This window comes from Peromyscus eremicus, chromosome 3, assembly GCF_949786415.1.
Source record: "Peromyscus eremicus chromosome 3, PerEre_H2_v1, whole genome shotgun sequence".
Classification (NCBI taxonomy): Eukaryota; Metazoa; Chordata; class Mammalia; order Rodentia; family Cricetidae; genus Peromyscus; species Peromyscus eremicus.
The window spans coordinates 59,315,406-59,341,942 of NC_081418.1; the positions used below are offsets into that span (position 1 = coordinate 59,315,406).

At 53.2% G+C, this 26,537-nt stretch overlaps 2 protein-coding genes across 3 annotated transcripts; one reads left to right on the top strand and one right to left on the bottom strand.

The window, feature by feature from the left end:
- Nucleotides 1-23: 23 nt before the first annotated feature.
- Nucleotides 24-7,691, bottom strand: Atg9b (autophagy related 9B). The gene is made up of 14 exons (XM_059257712.1): nt 7,141-7,691; nt 6,975-7,018; nt 6,791-6,855; nt 6,269-6,430; nt 5,528-5,669; nt 3,400-4,154; nt 3,066-3,222; nt 2,659-2,838; nt 1,984-2,220; nt 1,684-1,817; nt 1,431-1,527; nt 1,136-1,259; nt 914-1,053; nt 24-756 (listed from the first exon to the last, which is right to left on the bottom strand). The coding sequence occupies exons 1-13, from the start codon at nt 7,685-7,687 to the stop codon at nt 929-931; spliced, it is 2,769 nt and encodes a 922-aa protein (XP_059113695.1). The 5' UTR covers nt 7,688-7,691; the 3' UTR covers nt 24-756; nt 914-928.
- A 2,495-nt stretch (nt 7,692-10,186) lies between these two features.
- Abcb8 (ATP binding cassette subfamily B member 8) lies at nt 10,187-26,319 on the top strand. Of its 2 annotated transcripts, XM_059257713.1 has the most exons (16): nt 10,187-10,384; nt 14,915-15,227; nt 15,578-15,733; nt 15,814-15,908; nt 16,034-16,139; nt 16,794-16,955; nt 17,076-17,161; nt 17,275-17,372; nt 18,361-18,466; nt 21,795-21,828; nt 21,986-22,122; nt 22,292-22,386; nt 22,585-22,718; nt 23,351-23,498; nt 24,758-25,008; nt 25,708-26,319. In XM_059257713.1, exons 1-16 carry the CDS (start codon nt 10,290-10,292, stop codon nt 25,846-25,848), a joined length of 2,157 nt encoding a protein of 718 aa, XP_059113696.1. In that variant the 5' UTR covers nt 10,187-10,289; the 3' UTR covers nt 25,849-26,319. The 2 variants fall into 2 exon arrangements, with proteins under 2 accessions (XP_059113696.1, XP_059113697.1); XM_059257714.1 differs by lacking the exon at nt 14,915-15,227 and having other exon boundaries at nt 10,241-10,384.
- The last annotated feature ends 218 nt before the right edge of the window (nt 26,320-26,537 follow it).

The window sequence follows — 26,537 nt, forward strand, 5'->3', positions numbered from 1 at the left end:
GATTGTAATGATTGAAAAAGAGACAAGTTCCATGCTTTAATGTGTACAGATGTGGGGATAGTAATTCTTTGACAGTGAGTCCTAGACACCTCTCTCTATGTGACCCAGTACTCTGAAAAAAGTTTGCAACCAGCCACAAACAGTTCTGTGGTTGAGTGAACAGGTGCAGCCCTCAGCTTCCAGGAGTGGGGCATGCCAGACATTCCCATGGCAAAGATGTGAAGCACAGCCACGAACAATCTCTACTTATTTCACACAGGATGAGGAGCCCCACCCACTTCCTCCGACATCACGGCAGTGCTGATGTCCAAAAACAGCAGCCTTCTCCAGTTTTTCCACTCACAAGTCTCCGTATCCCCCGCCCCTAGTCCCACAGGAACTCAAGGGGGAGGCCAACAGGAACAACTTCCCTGCCTTTCAGGCTCTGTGCCTCGCTGATCCCTAACACTGAGCCTGATCACTGCCTGGGCCCTGGCCTCCGCCTTGAGGGCACTGGGGTCCTTCTTCCCAGGCAACTACTCCACAGCAGCCAGCTAGGGCTAGTACCCTCTTATCCTCACGTGTGGGGCCCATCTCTGGCTCACAGTCACCTCCTACTCTTGCTTCTCTGGGGCAAGCTCCTCTTTGATTCCCAGATCATGACCAATGAAAATATTCTGGGCCTGCCATCTGGGGTGGAGGTGGGGCTCAAAGGATGGCTCCATGTATCTTTCCATGCCACCCCATCCAATTTCCTGCAGCTAGAAAAGCCAGAACCTGTGGGAGGAAAAGGCTGTCAGCAAACATTCCAGGCACCTAGGTTCTAGAGAGACAGCCCCACCATCCCAGATTCAACTAGTATCCCCATCCCTCCAAAACTGACCCCAAACTAGTTTCTTTATCCTTTCTTGACCCCCATGTGGGCAATACTGACCTGAGGTGTCCTCAGTCAGTGCAAGGGGCCTGGTGGGGGCTCCTTCTGGGTGTCTGTGGTCTCCTGAAAGCCCCTTGGAAACAGATTCCGGGCCCTCTGGATACCCCACTGCTGTCTCGGGCTGGAAGCAGGACTGGAGCCTAGGGACAATGTCATTGGGTGAGCAGGGTCACGATGCTTAAGAAACACCAGGATCTTGCCTCTATCCCCTACCCTCCTCACCATCACTTGACCAAGACGGCTTCTCCTCATCTGGTGAGCCTGGCTGTGAAGGGCTGGACCAGGGCCTGGGTGGGGAGGAGGCCGAAGCGTCTCCCCATGGCTCCTGCTGCTGCTGTTGATGAAGCTAGATGGAAAGAGAAGAGTGAGGGACTCCCTCACATGATGGGGGGTGGGGAGCAAGGCCAAGCTCCTCAGCTAGGTACAGAGAGCTCATAGTTCCTGTTAAGTAGTCTTTAGATTCTGGCCCCTCCCCCAACATTCACTTCACTCACCTTCCCATATTCCCTCTACGTACCTGATGTAGGTAAATGGCGTGCAGGCTCATCTCAGCAGAAACAAGCTCTGGGAGCTGGGTCAGCTTCTGGCCCCCAGTGCCTCCTGGGGACACACAGCTAAAACAAGATTCCTAGTCAAGAGACATCTTTCTCCCAGAGGAAGGCGGGCCAGGCTGCACCCCACTTTCCAAGTCCTCTCAGCACCCTAGCACCCTCTCTCAGAGAGTCAGCACCAGTCCAGACTCCCCTGCATCTCAAGCCTCTACCTCTCACCTGGGGTCCTGGGCCATTCGTGAAATGGAGGCCAGGAGGCTGGCTGTGGCAGCGGCAGGGCAGGGGGTTGTAGGGCTAAGGTCCCTCTGGGGTGGGCGGGGATTCACCAAGAGGTTGGCCAGGAAGGCTTCCGGCTGAACAAAAGAGAGCCAAAGGCATCAGAGGGATAAGGGGGGAACCAAAGAAAGGCAAGAGATATGAGAGGTTGAGCTGGCTACCGGGGTGACACACAGAGTCAGGAACGCCCAGGGAGAGATGGACAGCGGGAAGGGCAAAAGAGTAGGCAGGCCTGGAACTCACCAGAGGGGATGTGCAGTCACTGAGCACCCCTGGAGTCGGGGGGCTTCGTGTTGAGGTAGCACCCCAGGCAGCTGCATCTTGTTGTACCCGGCCCCGAAGGTGTCCAAGGAACTTAGAGCTGTGCCCTGGTGGCCGCCATTGTGGATGTGCCAGGGAGAACCGCATTAAGGAGAGTTCAGTCTTTCCATCCTCTGCACGCTGAGAGAGTGAGGCTTCTGTCTGTCCCTCCGAGAGCCACTGCAAGGAATAGTCCTTCTGGTGTTAGGGACACCAAGACTCAGGTAGGCAGGACAGGAAATACTGCCCCACGTTCCGGATGTAGGAAATCCAGGCTGTGATTGGGACTTGTTCAAGATCATCCAGGAGCAAGGTGGTGGAGCAGGACATGGGTGCTTAGTCTCAGAAACAGCCAGCTTTGATGTTGCGCCCCACCCCACCCCCTGCATGCAGCCCTAGTTCCCAAGACAAGACAAGCCTGTACCCCACTCCTCACCCACTGACTACCTCCCTTTCTAGTGGGGGGTGGGGCAGTATTTGCCTCCATTTATCATCATCATCAATTTTTTTAAATGTACCAGCAACTCTGTAAAGGGCTCTGTAGACCTGATGTGCTTTGGTGAGGCAAGCCAAATGCCTGTCCAACTCAATTTTGTAAGGGCAGGGAAGAGCTCTAACCTGAGGGTGCCCATGGCGCTTTACATCCATTAGGGCAAAAGAACAGATGTCCCCGACGCCAGCCACATCCACGGTGAAGTGATGAAAAAAGTCAATAATCTCCAGAGCACGGGGGCGGAACCAGAAGAGCAGAAACAGAGGAGTGAGAAGTGGAGACAGGAGTTCTTCCAGGAGGGAGACCTGAGGAAGCACGGGTGAGGCTGAGCGGGATTATCAAGAGGACTCCACAAGTGATCACCACGGTCAAGAGCCTCCAGGAACACTCTGTAAGGTCGGAGGCTTTCAGCCACTCACTCCGAAGCCTCCTCTCGGACCCAGCCCCACACCCATGGGGCCCACAACTTCTCCCAGACTGATTATTTGGACAGGGCCTACTCCTGCAGCCCCCTGCAGGCCCGGGCACTCACTGCTCGGTACTGAAGCAGCTGCGCCATCTGCCAGTAAGAGCTGGCCCGAGCACCCGCCGCACCAGGCTCCTCCGGGAGGTAATGCATGTGTGCCAGGGCCGCCTGCAGCAGGAGCTGTGAGGGACGCCCCTGGCATTGCTCCTCTGGAATGAAGGACCTGGAGGGCAGGACGTGGGTAAGGGATGCGGTTAGGAAGACCTGCAAGTAGAATGCCGGGCTAAAGGGCTGACAGAAGGGATGGTGACAGAAGGGTTCGCTAAGGGAAAGGAAGCCTGCGCCCAGGTCAGAGAAAGGCCACACACCAATATCTCCTCCCTGGTATGTGCCATCGAACCTGGCCACTGTGGCTGTGACCCCGAGCGCTGTCATGGTGGTGAGCACGTGCTCCACGGCCAGCACATCCTCATCGTAGACGGTGAGCACCAGCAGCGCGGCAAAAAGCGCTCCGGAGAAGAAGACCAGCTGGCGGGCCAGCAGCGCGCGCAGGGGCGCAGGGGGCTCGGCGGCACGGAGGAAGGCGGCCGCGGGCCGGTAGGCGCGGGCCAGGCGCGCACGCAGTTCGTGCGGTAGCTCGTTGAAGTGGCGCAGCTGCAGGCGGGCCAGGCGGGACCAGCGGCGCGCCCCGAAGGCGCCGGGCTCGCGTCGCAGCAGCTCCACGTGGCTGTAGAAGGCGTACAGCACCTGCCAGGCCAGCACCAGCGGGCTCAGCGCCAAGTTCACGGCGGCCAGCAGCAGCACCGTGCGCCGCCAGCGTGCGGCCAGGACGCCCCGGAGGTCACTGCGCTTGTAAGCTTCGGGAAGCTCCCAGCCCCCGCGGAAGAGCGAGAAGGGACCGCGGAAGAGCAGCAGGTCCACGTTGAGCGCCAGGCCGCGGCTGAGGAAGGCTGCGCTGCCCCCCCAGGGCAGTGGACAGCGAGCGGGCAGCAGGCCCTTGTTGGCCAGCGCCACCTGGTAGTTGGTGTAGCGCAGGATGCGGTGGTGGACGTCCAGTTCCGTCAGTGGCCTGGGCTGCACACACAGCCCACCGCTCCTCTGCAGCTCCAGGAGGCGGGACTGAACCTCAGCCCAGGGTACCGAGCTGAGCTCCTCCTGAGGAGAGGGGACAGGGGAGCCTAGGGACCTGTGTTCCCCTCCACAGAGACGCACAACCTCCATGACCCACTGAGCGGCCTGCAAACTCCTGCCCTGGTGGCCTCCCTCCCCACCTTCTTCTAGCCCTTCTGCTAACAGAAACACTTCTCCCTCTTCTTTCTGCCACTTCTCAGTGGATCTGCTCATCACTGCCACTCCTGTAGCCATTAGTCACATGCTTCCTGGCGACACCTCTTTAGTGAACTTCGGGGGTTGGGACCTGGCTTCCTTTTTTGAGCCCCCTGCAACCCCACATATAAGAAACTCTTCTCCGCCGGGCGGTGGTGGCGCACGCCTTTAATCCCAGCACTCGGGAGGCAGAGGCAGGCGGATTTCTGTGAGTTCGAGGCCAGCCTGGGCTACCAAGTGAGTCCCAGGAAAGGCGCAAAGCTACACAGAGAAACCCTGTCTCGAAAAACCAAAAAAAAAAAAAAAAAAAGAAACTCTTCTCCTGTCTCACCGCTTTCTGCCTGAGCAAGCTCTGAGACATGGCGGAACTGTCCCACTCCAGGCCACTTTGTACCGTCACTCGACCAGCTTTCACACACCCCTGCCTGCTGTGTCTGTGTCTGGGGGAGGAGAGCGCTCCCACACTTCATTTGGAGAGACCCCTATGAGGCCCAAGCCTCACTTTAGCCCCACCTCCCCAGTCCAGACACTTCCTCAGGAGCAGCCTCCACAGCTCCTCCGGGCATCTTCCCCTCCCCTGGAGGAAAGAGAAAAGGAAGGGCAAGAGGAGAGAAGGATGGGGTCGACAGCCCCAGCAGTGGCTGTGCCTGGTGCCTCTCCCTACTCCAAAGGCTCTTGACATCCAAGGGGAAGCAAGAAATGGGGACTGAAGACGATATCTTAACAATAAACTTAGGGACAAAGCTGGAAGGACCATGACCAGGGGACAGTGGAGAAGTCAGAGAGTGGCTTCATTTCAGGTACCCTAGAAAGCGCTATTTCAGGCAAGCAAGCCCATCTCCACTGCCTACAGGCACCCACGTTTGCCTCACTTCCTGCCCAGAGGCCTGATTGGCCTGACCTTCCTCATCCAATCAGGATGCTTCCTGCTCCAGAAAGCCCAGTGACAGCGCTTCCTCTAAACAGTCACTGTTTTTACCACCAGCATGTGACTGTAAGTCACCATATGTGACCCATCTGAGTAAAGGAAGCTCCACAAGGGTCAGAGCCACGCTTGCCAAGTGCCAGTGCCTCCTGACATTACTCAAGGCCCAGGGCAGGTGTCATTCAGCCTCCATCTTTCTGCTCTTCTCGGTTGGTCCTTCCATGTGTATGGCCCCACTCTCTCCTGTCCTCTGCCCATGCTGTCACCGCAGGCTTACTGGGGGAATGTGCAGGGCCTCCCTGTAAAACACCTGGATGTCCCAGTAGCTGAAGAGGTTGCAGACTGAACGAAGCAGCTGGAACAGCCAGAAGCCAGCAGCCAGGACTAGGAGGAAGACCAACAGAGGACTGTTGTGGATCCTGCAGGAGATTGGACAGGAGGGGTAACAAAAAGGTGGGAAACCCACAGAAAGAAAATGGTGGCAAACACCTGCAGGTCTCAGTGGGGCTTGGGGGAGAGGTCCTCAATGAGGCCTTCAAAGTGCCTGCAAAGTCAACACTTTTCACAAACAACACTCATGCTGTCTGCTTTTTGTATTCTCATTATCCCATGGGTGTACAATGGAGTTTTCTAGAAGCTACAAGGCAGGTGAAGGAAGATGTACATCATACTGAGAGCCCATGTAATGTGCACTCATGCATTCCTAAGCTTTAAACTTGTCCTCAGGGCTAGGGATGTGTCTGAGTGGTACAGTGCTTGCCCAGCATGCCGGAAACCCTAGGTTTGCTCCCTGGCACTAAAAATAAACAGTTGTCCTCACCATTAATTTCTAATAAGGTAAATAGAAATGTGACTCATAATACAAGGCTCTTTGAAATTCTCAATCAACTTGGGCTATGTTTTCAAATATGCCAAGCACTTTAAGAGTTGATCCAGACCAAGGAGCATTACAGGGAGGTCCCCGTCTTCCATCCTTTTGTGAGCTTATTCCAGAAGCACCCACCAGACTGTCACTTACTTCTCTGCACACTGGGCTGAGGGTAGAATAGCATCTGACAAGGTCACTTTGCTGTGGAATGGTCCAGGTCTTGTATGGTTCTTTGGCTGGTTGTTGAAGAGAACGTTGTAATCCACACAGCGGAGGAGGAAGGTTGTGAAGGTGACAATGAAAATGAACTGTCTGAGGAGAGGGTACAGGGAGAGGGCCCTGATCAGGCCGAAGGGCAAGGTGGACTCAGCCAGACAAGCTGAGGCTCTATAGGGCCCCTCACCCTTCAGAGCCCCAAGACTAGAACGGAAAAGGAGAGCTGGGCATAGCTCAGTTGGTAGAGTGTCTGCCTAGCATACATGAAGCCCTGGATTTGATCTCCAGCACTACATAAACTGGGTATGGGAGTAATTTTAGCACTTGGGAGGTAGAGACAGGAGGAACAGGAATCCATGTCTAGCCTGGAATACATGAGACCCTGGCTCAAAAACAAAACAAAACACCTGCAAATAAGAAGAGAGGTCAGAACTTAGGGACAGGACCGGTTCTCACCCCAGCTGGAAGACATCCTCCAACAGGATACAGGCAAAACCATTCCGTTGGTGGTAGCTGTAGATGTGACAAGTTTGTCAAGAAATATACTTGTCTACGGACTCGTTCTGAAGAGACTTCCCCTACACTCCCCTGATCCACAGTCCCCCACCATGTCCCTCTGCATGCTAGGCACAAAGGATATCTTGGTGAAGAAGCTGTCCAGGTTCTGGATGTGATGCCAGGAGCCTGGGTACAGAGAAACCGTGTCAGGACTTGGCACTGTCGCCCTGGTGATTAGTTCCTCTATGTAAACCCAAACCTGCCTGGACCTCCAACCCACTCAATCTCCCAAATAGCCTCACACTTACCACGGAGTCCTTCAGGCACGTGAAGCAAGGGTTGATGGTCGTCCCCATGGAGGGGTGAGTCTTGGGACCCCTCAGGGTCACAGTCCTCTAGCCGTTCATAATCCTGCTCAGGGATCAGAGGACCTATCCGCAGCCCAGGATGGTCCTGGGGGCACCGGCAGGAGGGATGGGGAATGACCGAGGCCAGGGGTGGGGTGGAGTGGGACCCCCACGAGGGGGAAGCGGAAGTGGGTGTCATTGTGGGATGGGTCTGTGTTGGGGGTGTGGCTGGGGTGGGTGAGGCATTGTATGGAAGCTGAGAAGCCCCTGCCTCCTGAGTCACCGGGCAGGGGGACCCCGAGGCAGGAGGAAACAGTGAAGAGGAGCAGCTTCTTGTCCGAGGGACAGGGGACAGAGAGAAGACAGAGATCCTCCCTCCCCCAAGTCCCCGGCATGGAGAAGCAGACAGTGGCAGTGCCATAGGGAGCAGAGGCACTGAGCTGGGCCCCAAGTCTCCCCACCGCCCCCGCTGCCTCCTGCTCCCCCCCCACCCCATTCGGCTCACCATCAGGCAGCAGCGTCTCCTGAGAGGTCGAAGGGACTGGGCTGCTGCTGTTTCCACAGAGGTCTGTGAAGCTGAGCAGAGACTACAACATGACGATGACAACAACAGGACCAGGTGACTCAGGCTGGGCAGGCCTCAGGCGTGCCAGCCCTCTGCCACCTGCGTGATCACTCACACTTCTTGCAGGGCAACCTGGGGCCAAGGCCCAGGCTCCACGCCTGGGAGGGACCGCCGTTGGGGAGGCAGGGGTTCAAGAGCTCTTGGGACTAGAAGAGACACCTGTAATCTCCGCCGTCAGCCCTTGAGGGCACAAGTGACAAAGAGAAGGTAGATACAACCAAAATGACGAGCACAATAGAGCAAAATCCCATCAGAGGGTCATAGAGTCTTGAGGCTGGGACGTGAAATCTCTCATTCCCTCCAGTCTCATTCCTTTCCCTCACACTCATGGGCACTGATCAACAGAGAATGACTTAAGACTACCTGCCCACTCACTCAGGACGTGGGAGGAGACAGAGGGTTAGCAGGATCAGGAGTCTGAAGCCAGCCTGGGCTACACCTGACCCTATCTTAAAAAAAAAAAATGCATATTTCATTTCCCTGAGTGGAAGAAGAGAGAGACTTGACTTTGCCATCAGCTAGGAGGGAACAACAGGAAGTAAAAGGAAGGAATCCTAGCCATCTTGGATCTGAGACCTGAGAAATCATTTAAGGGACTTAAAGTAGAAAAACTTGGTTTGGTTCCTTGCGAGTTCCATTACGTCTTCTTTATCCTCGGGTTCACCCTGATACACTCTCCCTCCAAGCCTGACCTGGTGTCAGGCGCCTCCTGAGAAGCATCAGCAAAGGAAGGTAGTAAGAGGTCCAGAACTTCGGAGAATGAGGTGGGCATGCGGGGATGGGCTGGCTGAGTGGAGTACCTTGTTGTTGTCTCACCAGGGAGGAGGAGGCCCAGGTGGCTGGTCTGGTGGCTTGCCCAACGCCATTCCCAAGGTCCTGAGTCACCATGTGCCCTAACTGAAGCCCATGCCTGAGACGCTGACTTGGCTAGCAGGTGTCAGGGCCTCCAGGGCTTAGTCCAGTATCCCAGAAATGGAGAGGAACACAGAGCCTCCTAGAATGTTTCCTGGAGGAGCATGGAGGACATTCATGGAATTTCCCACATGTTTGGCCCAGGCTGCCCGATTTTCTTATTTTTCTGCCTCCTTTCTGGAAGAGGAATTGTCCCAATAGTTCATGACTGGGCAATAGTTCATGTGGCTGGGCAAGGTGCAGAACTATGAAAACCTTTTTACAAGTGACAAAATAGAATCGGGGGTGGAGGGGTGGGAGTGGAGATTCCTATGCTCTTTCTGAGGCCTCTAGAGAGATAAGTTAAGTGAGGTTTTACCCGGCACCTCTCTATGACATCACTCACACAGCATCCTTGATGGTCCATGCTTGTTTAGGATTATCTCTACACACGCCCTGATTTCCTTAACCCAATCTCAAACAAATTCTGGCTCATTGTTCCGTCCAGCTTCACTCTAAATTCCCATATCCACAGCATCCCTTTTCCTCCCTCAGCTCAAGTCATTTTGTATCTCGGAAGCACCACTAATAACAATGATACTAGTAACAACTAATAATGTTCACGTGTCCAGGTGGATTACCAGAGAGCAGATGCGGGCCAGACGCAGCGCCCCCTGGTGGCAGTGAATATCAGAGCGCTTTTCCCTGACGTCTGGAGAACAGGAACGAGTCACAGCCACTCCCACCAAGAAGCCACAGCCCAGTGGAGGAGGCAGTTAAGAAAATAATTATATAGAAGGCTTGGTGACTCAAGCCTGTAATCCCAGCGCTGGGAAGGAAGGACGGAGAGTTCAAGACGAGCCTGGGCTCCAAGGGGAGTTTCAGGCTACCCAGAGCTATTTAGCAGGACTAGGTTGGAGGTAGTCTGAGGGATGATTATCGCAAGAATAAGTGCTCTTGGGCTGGACTCTTAGGCCAGTGATTCTGACCTAAATGAGGAAGGAACCTGTGGGTTAGATCTTAGGTTGCACCTTGATAAACTTTATGACCTCCATACTAATAATTCAAGATAATTGAGGGTCACTATCAGGACCAGTCGGGACGTTTTTCAATGCGTGTGGCTTTAGTCTCCAAGAGTTGGAGACTAAAGTGGTGGTACATCACGTGCATGTAGGTTTTTGTTTTTTTTTTAATTCCCCAGTCTACTTTCGCGCATTCCTCCCCTCAGAACCAGCATCTACACTCCCTGAAGATGCCAGGGCACGTAGAGACTGTCAGGAATATCCCTAGGGAACGGTTTGAAGCCAGAAGGGTCAGGACAGCCCCGAATAAGAGAATGAACGCTGCACACCCTCTGACCGTCACCCGACCCTAGGGCATTGAACAAAAAGTAGCCAGAGTCGCTTCCGCTCGGTCCCGCCTCAGGCAACATTTTATCCAATCACAGCTTTGCGGCAAGACTGATGTGTCTTTCCTCCAACCACCGCCGAGGTACGAAGGGGTTGTCGGGATGGTGGCCATAGCTAACATGGAGTCCCCGGTAGGATGAGAGTGAGATTGCCGTTGCTAGTTGCTCCTGTCTTACTGCCTCATCATGTTGGTTCACTTATTTCGGGTCGGAATTCGGGGTGCTCCATTTCCAGGCTGGTCGCTACAATCCCTGCGCTTCCAGACGTTCTCAGTGCCCAGGTAAAAGAACGAGGGCTACTTAAAAGTGCGGGCCATTGACCAGCCGGCATCTCGCGGGGCCCGCCGGGAGGTGGAGTTCTGGGCTCGCGCGTGGCCTTCTGGGAGCTGTAGGCTATCTCGGAAGGAGTAGAATGTCACTCCCCAGGGAATTGACCTCCATTATTTATGGTGCAGTGTGGGTGCCAGCAGGAGGCTCCGCAGGTCTGCACCTACTAGCGAAGAGGACGCTGCTGACTCCCGGCCGGTGGCCACACCCAGTCGCCACTGCCCATCAAGGGGCGCCACTCTCAGCCCGCGTCCGATCTCTGGTAATCCACTTCAGATCTGGACGTATCTGTAATTGGTATCCATAGACATTTACTATTGATGATATGCTTCAGGATTAGCCGAAATTATTTTAAAGGATCAAAGGAGATTCCTTAGCTGACGAGATGGTTCAGCGGGTAAAGAAAGGCACTTGCACCAAGACTGAAGACCTAGGTTCGACTTGAGAACTCATTGGTAGGAGAAAGCAACTCCTGTAAATTATCCTTTAACTTCCATGACCCTAAACCCAATAAGTAAATAAACACATACATTAAAAAAAATAGTTTAAGTAGTTCCTAACTGGGCTTAGTGGATCCCTGTGAATTCAAGGCCAGCCTGGTCTATAGCGAGCTCTAAGCCAGCCAGACCTACATAAGTGAAATATCAGTAGCATTCAGGCTGAAGCAGGAAGGATGCTGGGAATTTGAAGCCAGCATGGGCTACAGAGTGAGTTCTGAGTCATTCTGGGATACAGGGTGAACAAAATGAATCAAGAAGTGATTCTTAGAGCTGGATGCATTTGTCAGGAACCGAGTCAATCTGAAATGAGCCTCTAATCCCATTTTCTCAGGAGGCTGAGTCTAAATTCAGTACAGTAGAGTGTATAGCATACATTCTAAGTTCAAGGCCCGACTGGACAACTTTGTAAGATGCTGTGTCAAAATAAAGAGTAAAAGGGCCATTCATTCAGATGGCTCAGTAGGGAAAGATGTGCTGCCAACATGACCCCCCGAGTTTGTCAGTCCTGGGACCCACACGTGGAAGGCAAGAACTGACTCCTGCAAGTTGTCCTTTGATCTCACTCACTCGGGCACAGGCACACGCAAATAAATGAAATGTAATAAATTTTAAAAATAAGGAGTAAAAAGTGGGCTGGGGACATGGCTCAGTGGTAGAACATTTTCTTGTCATGCCTGAACCATAGGCTCAATTCCTAGGGTGGAAAAAAAAATCTGATCTATTCTTGGTAAGATTTAAAAAATAAATAAATAAATAAAAACTCTAACCCACTTTGGTCCAGAGAGAAAAATAGGTTGAAGTCGAGCAAGAATCCAGAGTCTGTTTTTGGGGGGTAGGGGGTTTGTTTGTGTGTTTTTTTTTTTTTGTTGTTGTTGTTTTTTTATTTTTAAAGACAAGGTTTCACTGTGAAGCTCTGGCTGGCCCCGGGCTCTCTAATAGACTAGTTTGACCTTGAACTCACAGAGATCTACCTGCCTCTGCCTCTGCCTCCTGAGTGCTGGGATTGTAGGGATGCCCTGCTACCCAGAATCTGGAATTTAATGGTAAATATTCTACAAGAAGCAACTGTTTCCCTAAGAGGTCTAAAGGAAGATTGCCAAGGGTGGGTGACTATGTGGAAAGCCCATCTATTTGATGGAGGGAGGGCAGACACTGAGTTAGAAGTACCAGTGCTGGGAAGCTGTCCGCTGGTTGTTGGCAATTGCCATGCGTTCTTAGAGTCTTGGTGGGGAGATGAGAGTAGCTGGAAAGTAGCCATGGTAAATTATTAATGGTTTGAAAACAGCCTTTAGGAAAGAATGAGGGTGTTGATAATATTTAAACCATCAAGAGACACAAGGTAAAACCAAAAACAATGAATATGTTCATTTCAATTCACGAAAGGGATTTAGCAGTCAGGATCATTTTGAAAAGAATATAATGGAAACTGTCAGAATACATGTTTCAAAATTAAGACAAGTATTTTGTGAAACCTTTCTGCTTTGGCACACACACACACACACACACACACACACAGGGAGTACTGGATTGTGCTGGAGCATTGTACTAAGTTGCAATGTACAGTGCCAGTCACAGTGAATCTGTATGTTTGAGAAACATGGCAATAGTCAAGTCAGCCTGTACTGCACCTCTAACGAGGATATGCATGACGCCACAAACATCTGCGCAATAGACTTCTCATATCCCAGAGATTTCCTAAGTTCTGGAGTATAAAATATGGCCTCTGCCCCTCAGTAAGATACTGTCCAATGGAAAGTTAGGACAGTGGTACAGAAGGAAAAGAAAGTGAGTTTTGTCTAAAACTGAAGATAGATTGACTTAAGGCATAGTGGGAAAAAAACGACCAACAGGCAGGTGGAACAGAGTTAAGCGCAGGTCTGCCTGAGAACAAAGGAGGGTGAAATATATAATAAGGAGGGTCTGGAAATAGGAAAAGCCATGACACTGAAGACCAAGCAGAGCCTCACTCTGGATCCTTATTTCTTTTCCATTATGTCTTGGGGGCTGGGGGTGGGATGTGTACAGTGAGCACAGGTGTCAGAGGCCAGAGGGATCGGATCCTCTTGAGCTGCAGTTACAGCAGTTGTGAGCTTCCTGATAGGCATGCTGGAATCAACCTCAGGCCCTCTACAAGAGCAGTACACGCCCTTACCTGTTAGTGAGGGCTCACTTTGTAGGGCTTTGAACTTGAGATCTTCCAGCCTCAGCTTCCCAAGTGCTGAGATTCCAGAAATGCACTGCCACACCCCACTTGCATATTCCTCGTCATTGGTCTAGTCTGAGCATTCCTCTGTGTACTTTTGGCCAGATAACTTCTGCTCCAAGCAGGTTCCCTCGGTCCTGTCCTTCCCCTCTGGCTCTTCTCCGCTATGGACTCTAAAGTACAAATCTGATTTTATTATATCTTACCCTAAAAACCACAGAGGGCCCTGAACAGCCTGCCTGGTGGTCTTCTCATGTCCAGGTGCTTTGCAGAAACTGGAATGACTGCTCTTCCAAGGCACCTGTTTCCTCTCCCTCCCTGTGTGCCCTGTCAAAGCTACATTGTTGCTGAAACTCTTCTCCTCCTGCAGAAGCTCCTGCGAGCGTTCCTTTGCCTCCCATCTCCACTCTCCGGTCTGAACGTGGCCAGCACCCATTCCCCAGTGCCTTTTCTGACGCTTTTGTCGAGCACAGCAGCACCTGCTCTCTGACCTCTAGTCCCCACCCCACCCTTGCCCCAACCAGCATGACCCCGGGAGAAGGAACTTACTTTGCCCAGCTTGGACAGCTCCATACTCTATGACACAGTAGGTTCACAGATGTTGTAAGCAGTTGAATCTACATTTCCATTGTATACATATGAGACCTAAGGGAAGAAAGGGCTTCACCATCCAAGATGATGATGAGATCAGTCCTTTGTGGGTATTCTTTCTGTTTCCTCTGTCCCCAGTGGGAGAGGAACATACGGCACTCACTCAGGTCCTGCCTACGGGAGGTAAGGTAATGGGATGAAATAAGTCCAAAAGCTTAGAGCTTCTCTGGCCTCGACCACCACACATAGCCTTGGCATATCAAATTTATGACAGTAGAATGAGCCTGGATTCTGGAACCAGACAACGAAGTTCCCTCTTGCTCACCCCATCCCTGGGGACAAATTATACCACCTCTCAGTTGTTCTTTTTACCAGGTGAGAATAAGGGCATCTTCCAGGGTCAAGGACTGTGGACCGTCAGCTCACTGTTGCTAGGTCGTGTCTGCCGTGTTGATTACCTTGCACATACGCAGGGCCAAGCGCAGAGAAGCTCATCCCCACGATTCTCTCTGACCTTCCTCTAGGAGGCCTTGATCTGTCCCTGTAAAGGAGGCCTCTGGCCGGCAGCCACTCCCAGTCTCCTCTCACCTTGTCAGTCTGGAGACCTGCACTGAGCAGGGTGCTGGAGGCTAAATGGGGGCCTTGCTGGCTGATGCTGGCTGGAAGACAGCGCTAGGGGAGAGGTTCTTAAGATTGTACTCTGATAGCCTTGCGTTCCACTGTCGCTACAGATGTGTGCAATGTCTTATAAACCAAAGTTGCCTGAGAATGTCCCTAAGACATTCATTCTAGGTGAGGTAGCGCATACCTGTAGTCATAGCTACTCAGGAAGCTTGAGCCAGGAGGATCATGAGAGCAGAAGTTCAAGGCCAGGCTGGGGAATATTAGAAGATCTTATCTCAAGAGTGAAACAACACCCACCAGTGGTGCCAGCACTCGGGAGGCAGAGGCAGGCAGATCTCTGTGAGTTCGAGGCCAGCCTGGTCTACAGAGTGAGTTCCAGGACAACAGGACTGTTTCACAGAGAAACCCTGTCTTGGGGAAAAGAAAGTAAAATAAAATAAAACCATCCCTGGGAGGGGCAGCAGATGAAATGCTGTTCCAGAAGGCTCAGCCAGAGCCCAGGGGGGTGGTTAGTCTTTTGAAGGACAGCCAGGACCACGGCTGTCAATACCTTTTCCTGTCTACAGGTCCTCAGATGACCGGTTCAGCTCATGCCTCCTCCGGGCAGTGGCCCAGCTGCGGTCACAGCTCCGGGCTCACCTCCCTCGAGTCCCACCAGCTTCCCGACGGAGCCCCTCTGTCTGGTGTTGGGTTGGGGGGACCTTGGTGGTTCCTGCAGTGCTCTGGCAGCACCCCCGCCTCTGCCTTATAGCACTGTGTGAAGCCGAAGGGTCCCCTCCTGCCTACCCCACGCCCAGCGCCCTGGAGCTGCGTTTTAACTGGAAGTTCTTCTGGCATTTCCTTCACCCCCACCTGCTGGCCCTGGGGGTAGCCATTGTGGTGAGACTTTCCCTGTCCCTCCATGTTCAAGCTAAGAAGGGCCTAGGGAGCTCCGAACGAGTTGCACAGGGACAGCGTTCCTGCCTTGTGGAAACAGCAAGGGCTGCCTGGGCTCTGGGGCATCAGGACGACCTGTGCAAGGGGACTGAGTTTGTGGGATAGGAGAACTGGGGAGGCTGGAGGCCTGAACTTTAACTCTCAGAGAGACACTTACTTCTGTGACCACATGAGCAGCCACAGTGTGGACAAGACAAGGCTCAGTAAGGGGAGAGGAAAAGTCAAAGTCAGAGCTGGGGAGGGGCGAATATGGTCTCCCCTCCAAGTGTCTGTTCCCTCTGTCCCCATTCCAGCTGGCCTTGGGTGCGGCACTAGTGAACGTGCAGATCCCCCTGCTCCTGGGCCAGCTGGTGGAGATTGTGGCCAAGTACATGAGGGACCGCGTGGGGAGTTTCATGTCTGAGTCCCGCAGGCTCAGTACCCAGCTGCTCCTACTCTACGGTGTTCAGGTACAGCCCTACCAATAGGAGGGCCTGGGGCTCACAGCAGCCTTCCTGGGGCCTCCCTGAGTGCCAGGCCTCTCTTACAGGGACTGCTGACCTTCGGATACCTAGTGCTGCTATCGCACATTGGTGAGCGCATGGCCATGGACATGCGCAAAGCCCTTTTCAGCTCCCTGCTCCGGTACTGCCAGCTGTAGGGGGTGGGACCAGGGTGACTGATGGCTCCCTGGAGATCTAGGAGGGCCAAATCCTGAAGTAACATCTCCCTGTCTTCTTCCACCTGCTACCATCATGTCTTACTGCCAGGCAAGACATTGCTTTCTTTGATGCCAAAAAGACAGGGCAGCTAGTGAGCCGCTTGACTACCGATGTGCAAGAATTCAAGTCATCCTTCAAGCTTGTCATCTCCCAGGTCAGTGGTTCAGGCCCCTGTGCCCCAGCTCTGACATCCTGAAATTGCATTGGAACAAGGCAGTGCCCCTGCCGGCTCTTAGTAGAGCGAGACTTCCTGCGGCCTGAGGAAGGTGTACGAGAAAGGAAACAGTGGATCTGGAGGGAAGCAACTAGGACAGTGTCAAGGTCAGGACAGGCTGCTGCTCCGTGCTCTGAAACCCTGACTCCCCCGGAAAGCCATTTATGGGCAATTAGGAACCACCCTGGTAGGAGCAAACTCCCTGGACCCAGCCTGACCCCGTTGTGCCCATTGCTGGTCAGCATCGAACTGTGCATGGCTCTAGTGCATACCGACAGCCCATCCTGTGTGCCCCTCCGTCCCCGGGCCCCAGATTTGCAGAACACTGGCCCATGGCAGTCGGTGTATTCCTGTGCAGTTCAGTGTGTCCAGAACAGAAATAAGCAATGGACTTGTCTAAAGTAAAAAGAGTATGGCCTGTGGACATTCTCACCCATCCATTTCACAACTGGTGATCAGGTCCTGGATAGTCAAGAAGGGTTTCATTTAGTAACCAGTGACTGCCCCAGAACCTCCAGAGCTGTACCCATCCCACCCCGAGCAGGACACCCACCACCTGGTGCTGATGCTCCAAACCCTCCTCTCACTACTCAGGGACTGCGCAGCTGCACCCAGGTGATTGGGAGCCTGGTGTCCCTGTCTATGCTGTCCCCACGCCTCACACTGCTGCTGGCCATCGCCACACCTGCCCTCATGGGAGTGGGCACCCTGATAGGCTCAGGTCTCCGGAAGTTGTCTCGCCAGTGTCAGGAGCAGGTACTGGAATTCTTGACTTGTCCCCCTTGTTTCTTCTAGCATCTCTGGCCCATTCTCCTTGACGCTCATTACCCCACTTCCTGTCTATAACTTACTCCTTGTTTATCTGTTTCCATGCAGGTTGCCAGGGCAACAGGCGTAGCAGACGAGGCCCTAGGCAATGTTCGGACTGTGCGGGCCTTTGCTATGGAGCAGAGGGAAGAGGAGTAAGTTCTGGGAAGGCAGAGTACAAAGTGGGTCCATCTCTGTCACATACCCTCCCTGTACTGGCCCTCAGCCCAGCTGCTCCCTGAATGCCCAGCCTGGCCTTTCTTCCCAGACGCTATCAAGCAGAGCTGGAGTCATGCCGCTGTAAGGCAGAAGAGCTGGGCAGGGGCATTGCCTTGTTCCAAGGGCTCTCCAACATCGCTTTCAACTGTGAGTGAATGATGCCCTGCCTGGGGGGTGGGAGGCATGTGGGCATGGGCTAGGTGAGAGCAGAGATAGGCAGCAGACAGTCTCCACCTGCCCAGATGTTCCTAACATATTAAGTACCTTCGTTTGTGAGATGTCCCAGCTACTAACAACTGCAGGAAACTAGAGAGTGATATCCCTTAGTTCATGGAGAATACTACAGGGCACCTTAGGGAGTGTGTGTGCTCCGGCCCCTCCCACTCCTGGTTATTTTTGTGCCACTGGGGCAGAACCAGGACCTCAAGAGTGTTAGGAAAACATTCTTCTACTGACCTGTCTGACCTGTCTCTCCAGCCCTTTACAGTTTTCATCTTTTTTAAAAGATTTTTATTTATTTATTATATATACAGAGTTCTGTCTGCATATATGCCTGCAGGCCAGAAGAGAATTCATCATTACAGATGGTCGTGAGCCACCATGTGGGTGCTGGGAATTGAACTCAGGACCTCTGGAAGAGCAGCCAATGCTCTTAACCACTGAGCCATCTCTCCAGCCCATCATTTTATTTTTAAATTTTAAATTACGTGTACATGTGGGTATGTGTATGTGAGTGCAGGGCCCCAGAGCCCCCCAGAGCTGAAGTTACAGGCAGTTATGAGCTGCCTGATGTGCCTGCTGGGAACTGAACTCAGGTCCTCAGCATGAGCGATATGTGCTCATAATTATCCAGCCATCTCCCCAGCCCTTTTATTTTTAGATAGAGCCTCGTTAAGTTACCCAGGCTGACTTTAGATTTTTTTCTGTATCCTTGGCTGCCTTGAACTTGTGATCCTCCTGCCTCAGCCTCATGAGTGTTCTTGGCCTATATCACTAAACCTGGCCTGCCCATCTTGATTTGCAAATGAGGAGTTCAGGCCTGAAAGTCAGCGGGTGGCATGGGGGGGGTAAGACTCAGGACTCAGCACTCATCTCTTGCCACTTCCTGCCTCACTGCCTGGCCCTTTCCACGTAGGTATGGTCTTGGGCACCCTGTTCGTCGGGGGCTCCCTTGTGGCTGGGCAGCAGCTGAGAGGAGGAGACCTCATGTCCTTCCTGGTGGCTTCGCAGACGGTACAAAGGTGAGTGGGGAGCACTCTCATCTCTCAGTAGTCCTGTTGTCATCCATCCCATCGTGCCCCACCCCCCATCCTTCCATAACCCTGCTTACTAGAACAGGGGTGCCAGCATGCTTGGGGGAGGGGCTACTGCATAGCACTAACCCTGCCTTGTCCCCCAAGGGAACGCAGAACAGGGAGGAGCTCCAAAACTTCCGCTAAACCTTCCTCGGCTTCCCTGAGCCTGAGTTCGGAAATGCAGTCAGCATCGTTAGCTTTCTAGACAACCCTCAAGTGTTCTTGAGAGGCTCCCCAAAAAATTAATTGTGGTGAAATAGACAATGGAAAATTTATCACCCTAGCCATTTTTTTTTGTTGTTGTTTTGTTTTGTTTTGTGTTTTGTTTTGTTGTTTGAGACAGGGTTTCTCTGTGTAGTTTTGGTGACTTTCCTGGAACTCACTATAGACCAGGCTGTCCTTGAACTCACAGAGATCTGCCTGGCTCTGCCTCCTGACTGCTGGGATTAAAGGCGTGCGCCACCACCGCCCGGCCGGTTGTTTCATTTAAGTATCACTTCAGCAGTGTTGTGCGTGTCCCAGTGTTTTTAACCACCACTGACACTGTCACCTGAGCTTGGTCTTCCTCCAAAAGTGAGACTTCACTCCCTTTTAACACCAGCTCCCATTCCTTCCCAGCTCGGGCACGCTGCTGCTTTCTGCTCCTGTGACCCTGACCGCACTAAAGAGCACACGGAAGTGCAGCCACACATCATCCTTCCCTCTGTGCCTGGGTGCTTTCGCCTAGCGCAGTGCCTTTGGGGGTCCCTCCATGTTGTGGCCTGTGTCAGGACTGAGTACCCTGTGGATAGACCATCCTGGACAGGCTTTTTAAGGGCTGCCTTGGCTTCAGACTCCCTCCCCGACAAATGCTACCCATGTAGCTTTCATTTCCTTCCTTAGCTCAGCCCCATCTACCCTGTGTGGCAACCCAGAGCTCATCTGTCATCTTGGGCATAAGGCTGGGGCTGCCCTCACAGGCCTCTAATCTACTCCTCTCTTTCTCAATGAAACTCAAGCACTTCCTGTTGTTTTCTACCTTGCTTTCCCCATACATAACAGGTATAGTGTGTGTGTGTGTGTGTGTGTGTGTGTGTGTGTGTGTGTGTGTGTGTGTTATGATAATTAAAGAGTGAGCATGCTATAATAAATAATTAAAGAGCAAAGACATATTAGCACCAACCAAGTCAAGAAGTGCCCCACTTCTCAAATTGGTGCTTCCCTACAGAGATGACACTTTTTGTTTGTTTGTTTGAGACAGCGTTTCTTACTGTAGCCTTGACTATCCTAGAACTCACTCTGTAGACCAGCCTGGCCTCAAACTCACAGAGATCCACCTGCCTCTGCCTCCCGAGTGCTGGGATTAAAGGTGTGCGCCACCACCGCCCCAATAGAGGTGACACTCTTGATCCCAATGGTACCCTGTCCTTACCCAGAGTCCTATCTTGCCATTGCTGTAACTCCACATTTTCTTAGAGAGTGGCTTAGTGTCTGGTTGATAGTGTCCAGTGTGAAGTAAGGCCAACCTTGAGGATGGTGGGATGGTCTCATCACCACCACAGCCAGAGGTCTGCAGAGCAGAGTGCACCTGGTTCCCAGCTGCATGAGCATTGCCTCTGGTTCTGTTTCTGCTCCACACCAGGGACCTTCAGACCCTCTGGTCCCAGAAGGCTTATCTGTCCTCTGGCCCAGCAGCTGTTCCTTCCTGTCTTTGGGATCTAGATGGTCTGATTGCAGAAGAGGTGGAGATTACCATGTCCCCCTGCTACCTTGCCTTCCTCATGCTGACCTAATTCCCTGATCAGCCTGGACTCTAGCCCCTCATGATCCTTCTCATCCTGTGGACTCAGTTGAACAACTTGGCTCTACTCCCTGGGCACACACCTCCCACCTTCGTGTTCTTTCCTGCCCACTGGACTACTCAGCCCTAAGCAGTACTGTGCAGGGCAGCCCAGGGAGCAGCCTGCACCGTCTCAGGCCCCTGGGCGGGTTGCCATCACCAGCACCTGGAGGAATTGGCCTCCTTGCGGTGCTGTTGCGTTTCTTCCTGGCGTCTGCTGTGTATCCAGGGGACCGTGTGTTGGAGCAGTGCAGTGCCAGCTAAGTGTTCCTTTTGGCAGAGAATGGATGGTCTCCAGATAGGGGACTTGTCCAGGCCAGTTCACTTCATCAGGCTACGGCTGGCCCCATTGTGCCAGCTCTCAGAGCAAGGTCAGCGCACTCCCATGAGTCATGTGTGTTTTGGATTTCAGTTGTGGTTGGCCCCCTTGCCAGGCTGTAATGGCTTCCAGGTCTCCTGTGAGTTGGTCCCATCCACATCCACAGATAACTCCCCCACTTAGCCCCGCCCTCCACAGCCGTCTACTCCTGGCAAGTGCCCATTGCCCTAAGCCTTCCACAACTGTTTCCTTGAGGGCTTTGGGGTGCTTGCCCCAGAACTGGAAGGAGTGAATTTGGCCCGTAGCTTGCTGAGATAACAGTCTTTCCTTTTCTCAGAAAGGACCCATTGCACACAGCAGCACATACAGTCATGGGTTGGCCAACCCACTGGGGACCGTGACTAAGGCTGTTGACTCATCTACCTCCTTAGCTCACAGTAGGCGACCAGCTCCAGCCCCGGCCCTGCCAAGACAAGGGAGATGACCCACTGTCTAGACAGATAAACACATGCCATCTCCAAACATACCCACCTTTAGGGCAAGCCCACAGTAAAATCTTAGCCAGGGAGTTTTGTTTTGGGGGCTCCCCAGGGCTTCCCCTTGTAGCCCCCGTCTCTGTTTTCTTCTTTTTCTGAAAGGGCTTGACATTTTTTCACCTTAATTTGAAAGTGAGTTCTTGCTTCCCCAGAAGTCTAGCATTAGATCTATCCTCCCACTGTGGATCCCTATCCCCATGACCTCTGTCAAGGCATCTGCGTAGACAGGTCAGGTAGAGGTCATGGGATCCGTTATATCCCTTCTGGTGGGCTGATGGCCTCCCTGATGCTGTGGGCCATCTTCACCCTGCATACTGAAGGCCTGGGAAGCATGTGGGCATACCATTGAGTCCCAGGCATTCACCCCACATCCCCTGCCTCCTAGAGCACCCTCCAGATCCTGGCTTAGGCAGCAGACCACTGTTATCTTATAACTGGAGAGGGAAGAGAAGCTTAGTGATGTGGTGTCGCAGGGCTCCTGTAGCCATAGATATCGGGGCCTTCTCTGCACTAGCCCTATGTCCTTGTGTCTCCTACCACAACCTTTCCCTTCTCTCCGGCCCTTGTTAATACCTCTCCCATCTCTCTCTCTCCTGGCAGGTCTATGGCCAGCCTCTCTGTCCTGTTTGGTCAGGTAAGTGAGATTGTCCCAAGATGGTGTGTGTGTGTGTGTGTGTGTGTGTGTGTGTGTGTGTGTGTGTTGCTGTGAGAGCTCTGGACACACCACAGCCCTATCCAGTACCAGGAGCCCCAGTTTCTAATCTCAACCACAAACTGGATTCCCTCTGCAGGTGGTACGTGGGATGAGCGCAGGTGCCCGAGTCTTTGAGTACATGGCCCTGAGCCCCTGCATCCCATTGACGGGGGGCAGCTGCATCCCTAGCAAGGACCTTCATGGCTCCATCACCTTCCACAATGTCAGCTTCAGGTCAGCATTGGTGGGTAGGCTGAGAAATGGACTCTTTTGGGCTGAGGATGAGAGGAAGTCAGGAAGTATTCTAACTGAATTCTCCTGTAAACAAGCCCCTGTTGGGGGACTTAGGAGGGAAATAAGGTCCAGGAACCTGGTCTGATTGGGGCTCTCTTGACCACCCCAGCTACCCCTGCCGCCCTGGCTTTGAGGTGCTCAAGGACTTCACCCTGACGCTACCACCTGGCAAGATTGTGGCCCTTGTGGGCCAGTCTGGGGGAGGTAAGGGGAACTTCATCATCTCCCATCCTCTGGTTCATGTTTTGGTAGCCGCTTGGAGCACAGATGGTAGCAAGCCCTTATTGATTACTGCTCCTACCTGGGATGGGGTTCCTCCACTGCTACAAGGGTCCCTCTTTGCTGGGAGAGTCTCCAAAACCCTCTCTCCTCTCCCCACACCTCCAACTTCCCCTCCTCCAGGAAAGACCACGGTGGCTTCCCTGCTGGAGCGCTTCTATGACCCCACAGCTGGCATGGTGACACTGGATGGGCATGACCTGCGTACGCTCAACCCCTCCTGGCTCCGGGGCCAGGTCATAGGTTTCATCAGCCAGGTGAAGGGCAGAGGCTGGCAGGGTCTGGAGCAGCAAGCCTGGGCCCCTTTTCTTTCTTTTCTGCTACTTATCTCCCGGATCCTCTGAGGATATCTGTGGCCTAAATGGTTACTAGCCATCCTCTGGGTCCAGGATGTCTCTCTCCCAGACAGACGCAGTTCTGTCCTTACACTCCAGAGCACAGACACAGCTTCTGTGGGCTGCAGTCTTAGGATCCCAAAGGAGGGGCACTAACACTGCCAGCAGCTACCACCCACCAAGCCGGACAAGGGACCATCTTCTCTCTGTGGGCTAGAGATAAAGCCAGCACAGCACTATGGGAGGGACAGCTGCCCACATGCAGGAAGAGACCAGAACTCAAACGGCCCCTATCATGTTATAGGGCCTGTCCGTCATCACCTTTGGTGAGGGAGTCTGTGTCCTCTGTGGGAAGGGCCTCCGTTTCCTTTTAATGAGCAACCCTGTCCTCACATGGTTAGCATCTGGCTTTGAACTTCGGACCCTCCCTGCAGTTGGGGTCTTCTAAAATAGGTCCCTGGTGCACATGGCAGTCCCCAAATTCTGAGAGTGAACTCAGAGTATGGTCTGTAAACACCATCTCTATGTGTTCCCATGCCCCTCAACCATGCAAGGAGCCGGTCCTGTTTGGAACAACAATCATGGAGAATATCCGATTCGGAAAGCTGGAGGCCTCTGACGAAGAGGTGTATAGAGCTGCACGAGAAGCCAATGCCCACGAGTTCATCAGCAGCTTCCCTGATGGCTACAGCACCATAGTTGGTGGGTCCCTTGGCGGGAAGCTGCTGGGTCAGCAGGGCAGTGGTGGGGCTCAGGGGCCAGGGTTCTACAGGCAATGAGCAATTCAGTGTGACTCCTGAGGGGCAGCTCGAGGAGAGTCACCCCAGGAAAGACCAGACTGTGGCTGAGGGGACAAAGATGGCTCTTTGGGACAGAAGAGCTCCAGCCCATGTCGCTCAGACGTAACAGACTAGATAGGGCTCTGAGAGGAGACAGGATGTAACAATGGTAAATGGAGAACCCTGGCCACAGGCACAAGGGACTTGTCCACTCTGGGGCCTACCATAGCCCCAGACAGGAAATAGGGCTCCTTTCTAAACTGTCCCTATTCTTTTGGTTCCCAGGACACCCCAGTTCTCTTGCACGTCAGTGGCATCTCTCAGCACCACAGGCTGGCATCTTGTGCAGGCCTTCCTGTGTCAGGGTGCTAGAACATATATCGGCACACTAGCTCGTGCCCATGACAACCTGAGCCTTAGATGGTCGTCCCCACAGCTCTTCTGTCCATCTTAGGGGCTGTGTTTATCATATAGAGGAGATGGACTATCCAGCAACTTGACTGTGCTTCAGAATGTTCCATTACCTCTCGAGGCTTCTCAGCTAACTGACTGGGACCTCTCAGGCTGTGCCGGTCTCTAGCAGTCCCTTTGGGTCCTAACATAGCTGTGCGTACATGCTCAGGGCTCTGTGCTGTTCTGATGGGAGGCCCTTGTCATCTCTCCCGCTTGGTACTTCCTGTACTTTAAATTCCAGTGTCCCTTGCTGTTGGGCTTCCCAGGACTGCTCCCCTTACTGACCTGTGATCCTGCCATCACTTTGCAGTCTCTTGAGTTTATATGTGGCTCCCAGAATGTCAAGTGCCTCTGTGTTTAACGTCTTTGTGTTGCGTTGCCCATGCTTGGTCTTACTACAGCTGAGGCCATTTGGTTACCAAATGGTCTTACTACAGCTGAGGCCAGGATCCAGGAAGATCATTGTTGCTGTGGGCACCTGGTGGGAACTGCCCGCCCAGATCTGAGACCCACCGAGGAAGGGACACTCATGCAAGACACTTGTGTTTCATGTGCGTTATTATGTGCATTATTATGCTGGAGCACTCAGACTGACAAGTATGCACACGGGGTAGGGGTGGGGTCCTTAGAGGAGCCTGATGGAAGCTCCTAAGTATCCAGGGCCCATGGCCTACCACCTCCAAGGGTGGAGCTGAGGGTCACTTCAGATCCTGTCCCCTCTTCCCGTAGGTGAGCGGGGCACAACCTTGTCTGGTGGCCAGAAGCAACGCCTAGCCATCGCACGTGCCCTCATCAAGCAGCCCACTGTGCTGATCCTGGATGAGGCCACCAGTGCACTAGATGCAGAGTCTGAAAGGGTGGTACAGGAGGCACTGGACCGGGCCAGTGCTGGTCGCACCGTGTTAGTCATTGCCCACCGGCTCAGTACTGTCCGTGCAGCGCACCGCATCGTCGTCATGGCCAATGGCCAAGTCTGTGAGGTCAGTCGGGCTGGGCGTGGGCAGGGGCTCAGGTGGCCTAGCTAAGCTATATGCGCACCTGGCTTGGCTCCAGGTGCTTGAGGTCATGTTCTGGGAACAACATCCCAACAGACCAAGGTCTTCCTGTCCTCAGATAAGCTCTGACCTCTGGGAGAGGTGAGCTCCAGGCTCCCAGGACCAGAGGATGTGGATGGTGTTAATGAAAAGTCTGAGGCCGAGCTTGCCACCCAGGGGCTCAGATACTGCATCAGGGACTTTTTTATTTATTTGTATTTTGTTTTTCGAGAAACCTGTACAGGTTTTTCTGTGTAGCCCTGGCTTTCTGGAACTGCCTCTGTAGACCAGGCTGGCCTTGAACTCATAGATATCTGCCTGCCTCTGCCTTCTGTTGCTGAAATTAACTGTGTACACCACTACCATCCAGCTTTGTGTCAGGGACTTTTATGGGAGCAGTCAGGGGCAGAACCTCAGAGCACATGGATGTATATCTCACAGCCCCAAGCTGAAGAAGAGACATCAACCGAGCAGGAGGTGGCATTGACCAATAAAGCTGTGCCCAAGGTGTTTTGTTTAAAATGAGCCCAGAGTTGTCAAGTGTCTCTAAATGGGGCATCGGCTTAAGTGGCTGTGAGCCCAGCAGGTGGTGGGGGCTGGGGCTCAAAGTTTAGCTCTGTTGAATGACCCTCTTTCTGTCTCCAGGCTGGGACCCACGAAGAACTTCTCAAAAAGGGTGGGCTGTATGCAGAGCTTATCCGGAGACAAGCCCTAGATGCCCCACTGACCTCGACCCCAACTGCAGAGAAGCCTGAAGACCCCAGCAGCCGCCAGTGGAAAGCCTGAGAGACCCCCTGGGGTCAGGTCACTGCCAACAATCAGTCTGGGGCTGGAGCTCGGCTGGGGACAGAGCCCCTGAAGAGCCAGTGTGCGGGGATGTAGCCTGCACTCCGGCTCCCTTGAAGGAACTGGGCCTGGCAGCTGGGGCGGGAAGGCGGCTTTCCGCCCACCTGCTTCTGCCGTCCTGCCTCAGCTCTGTGGTTACTGGGATGTACATGATGAGGCAAGTCCCTGAGGCACCTCTGATTGACCCTTTCCCTCTGACCCAGTTCTCCACAACACTAAGGTTATTCAGGCCCTCACTCCAGGGGACTGAAAATTCAAGGTCTGGCCAGGCCTAGTCAATGGGCTGTAATCCAGGCACTTGGGAGACTGAAGTAGGAGAATCAAGGGGTTCAAGGCCATCCTGGGCTACACAGACCCTATCTCAAAAAAACCCTAAATGAATAAATATAATAAAAGAAATTTTTAAAAGAGGCTGAGGCTGTAGCTCAGTAGCAGAGTACCTGGCACATGTGAGGGGCCTAGATTTGATCCTTAGTACTGTAACTAAAATAATAAAACCCAGGGTTGGGGAGTAACCCAGGACCTCAGACCTAGGCTCCGCCCCACCCTAAGTGGGACCACACATCCCTAGCCTTACCCTTGCCTCCCCACTGTGTCTTTTGGCCCATCCTCCACACAGTCACAGTCCT

Excerpts from the sequence above, each read along its gene's own strand:
- Atg9b (XM_059257712.1), bottom strand. The coding sequence starts at position 7,687 with ATGGTGAGCCGAATGGGGTGGGGGGGGAGCAGGAGGCAGCGGGGGCGG. Across the intron at positions 3,223-3,399 it reads GTCACAGCCACAGTGGCCAG|GTCCTTCATTCCAGAGGAGC; the intron begins GTTCGATGGCAC and ends CCTGCCCTCCAG. Across the intron at positions 1,260-1,430 it reads ACGCCATTTACCTACATCAG|CTTCATCAACAGCAGCAGCA; the intron begins GTACGTAGAGGG and ends CTTTCCATCTAG.
- Abcb8 (XM_059257713.1), top strand. The coding sequence starts at position 10,290 with ATGTTGGTTCACTTATTTCGGGTCGGAATTCGGGGTGCTCCATTTCCA. Across the intron at positions 17,162-17,274 it reads ATGGAGCAGAGGGAAGAGGA|ACGCTATCAAGCAGAGCTGG; the intron begins GTAAGTTCTGGG and ends CTTTCTTCCCAG. Across the intron at positions 25,009-25,707 it reads CCAATGGCCAAGTCTGTGAG|GCTGGGACCCACGAAGAACT; the intron begins GTCAGTCGGGCT and ends TTCTGTCTCCAG.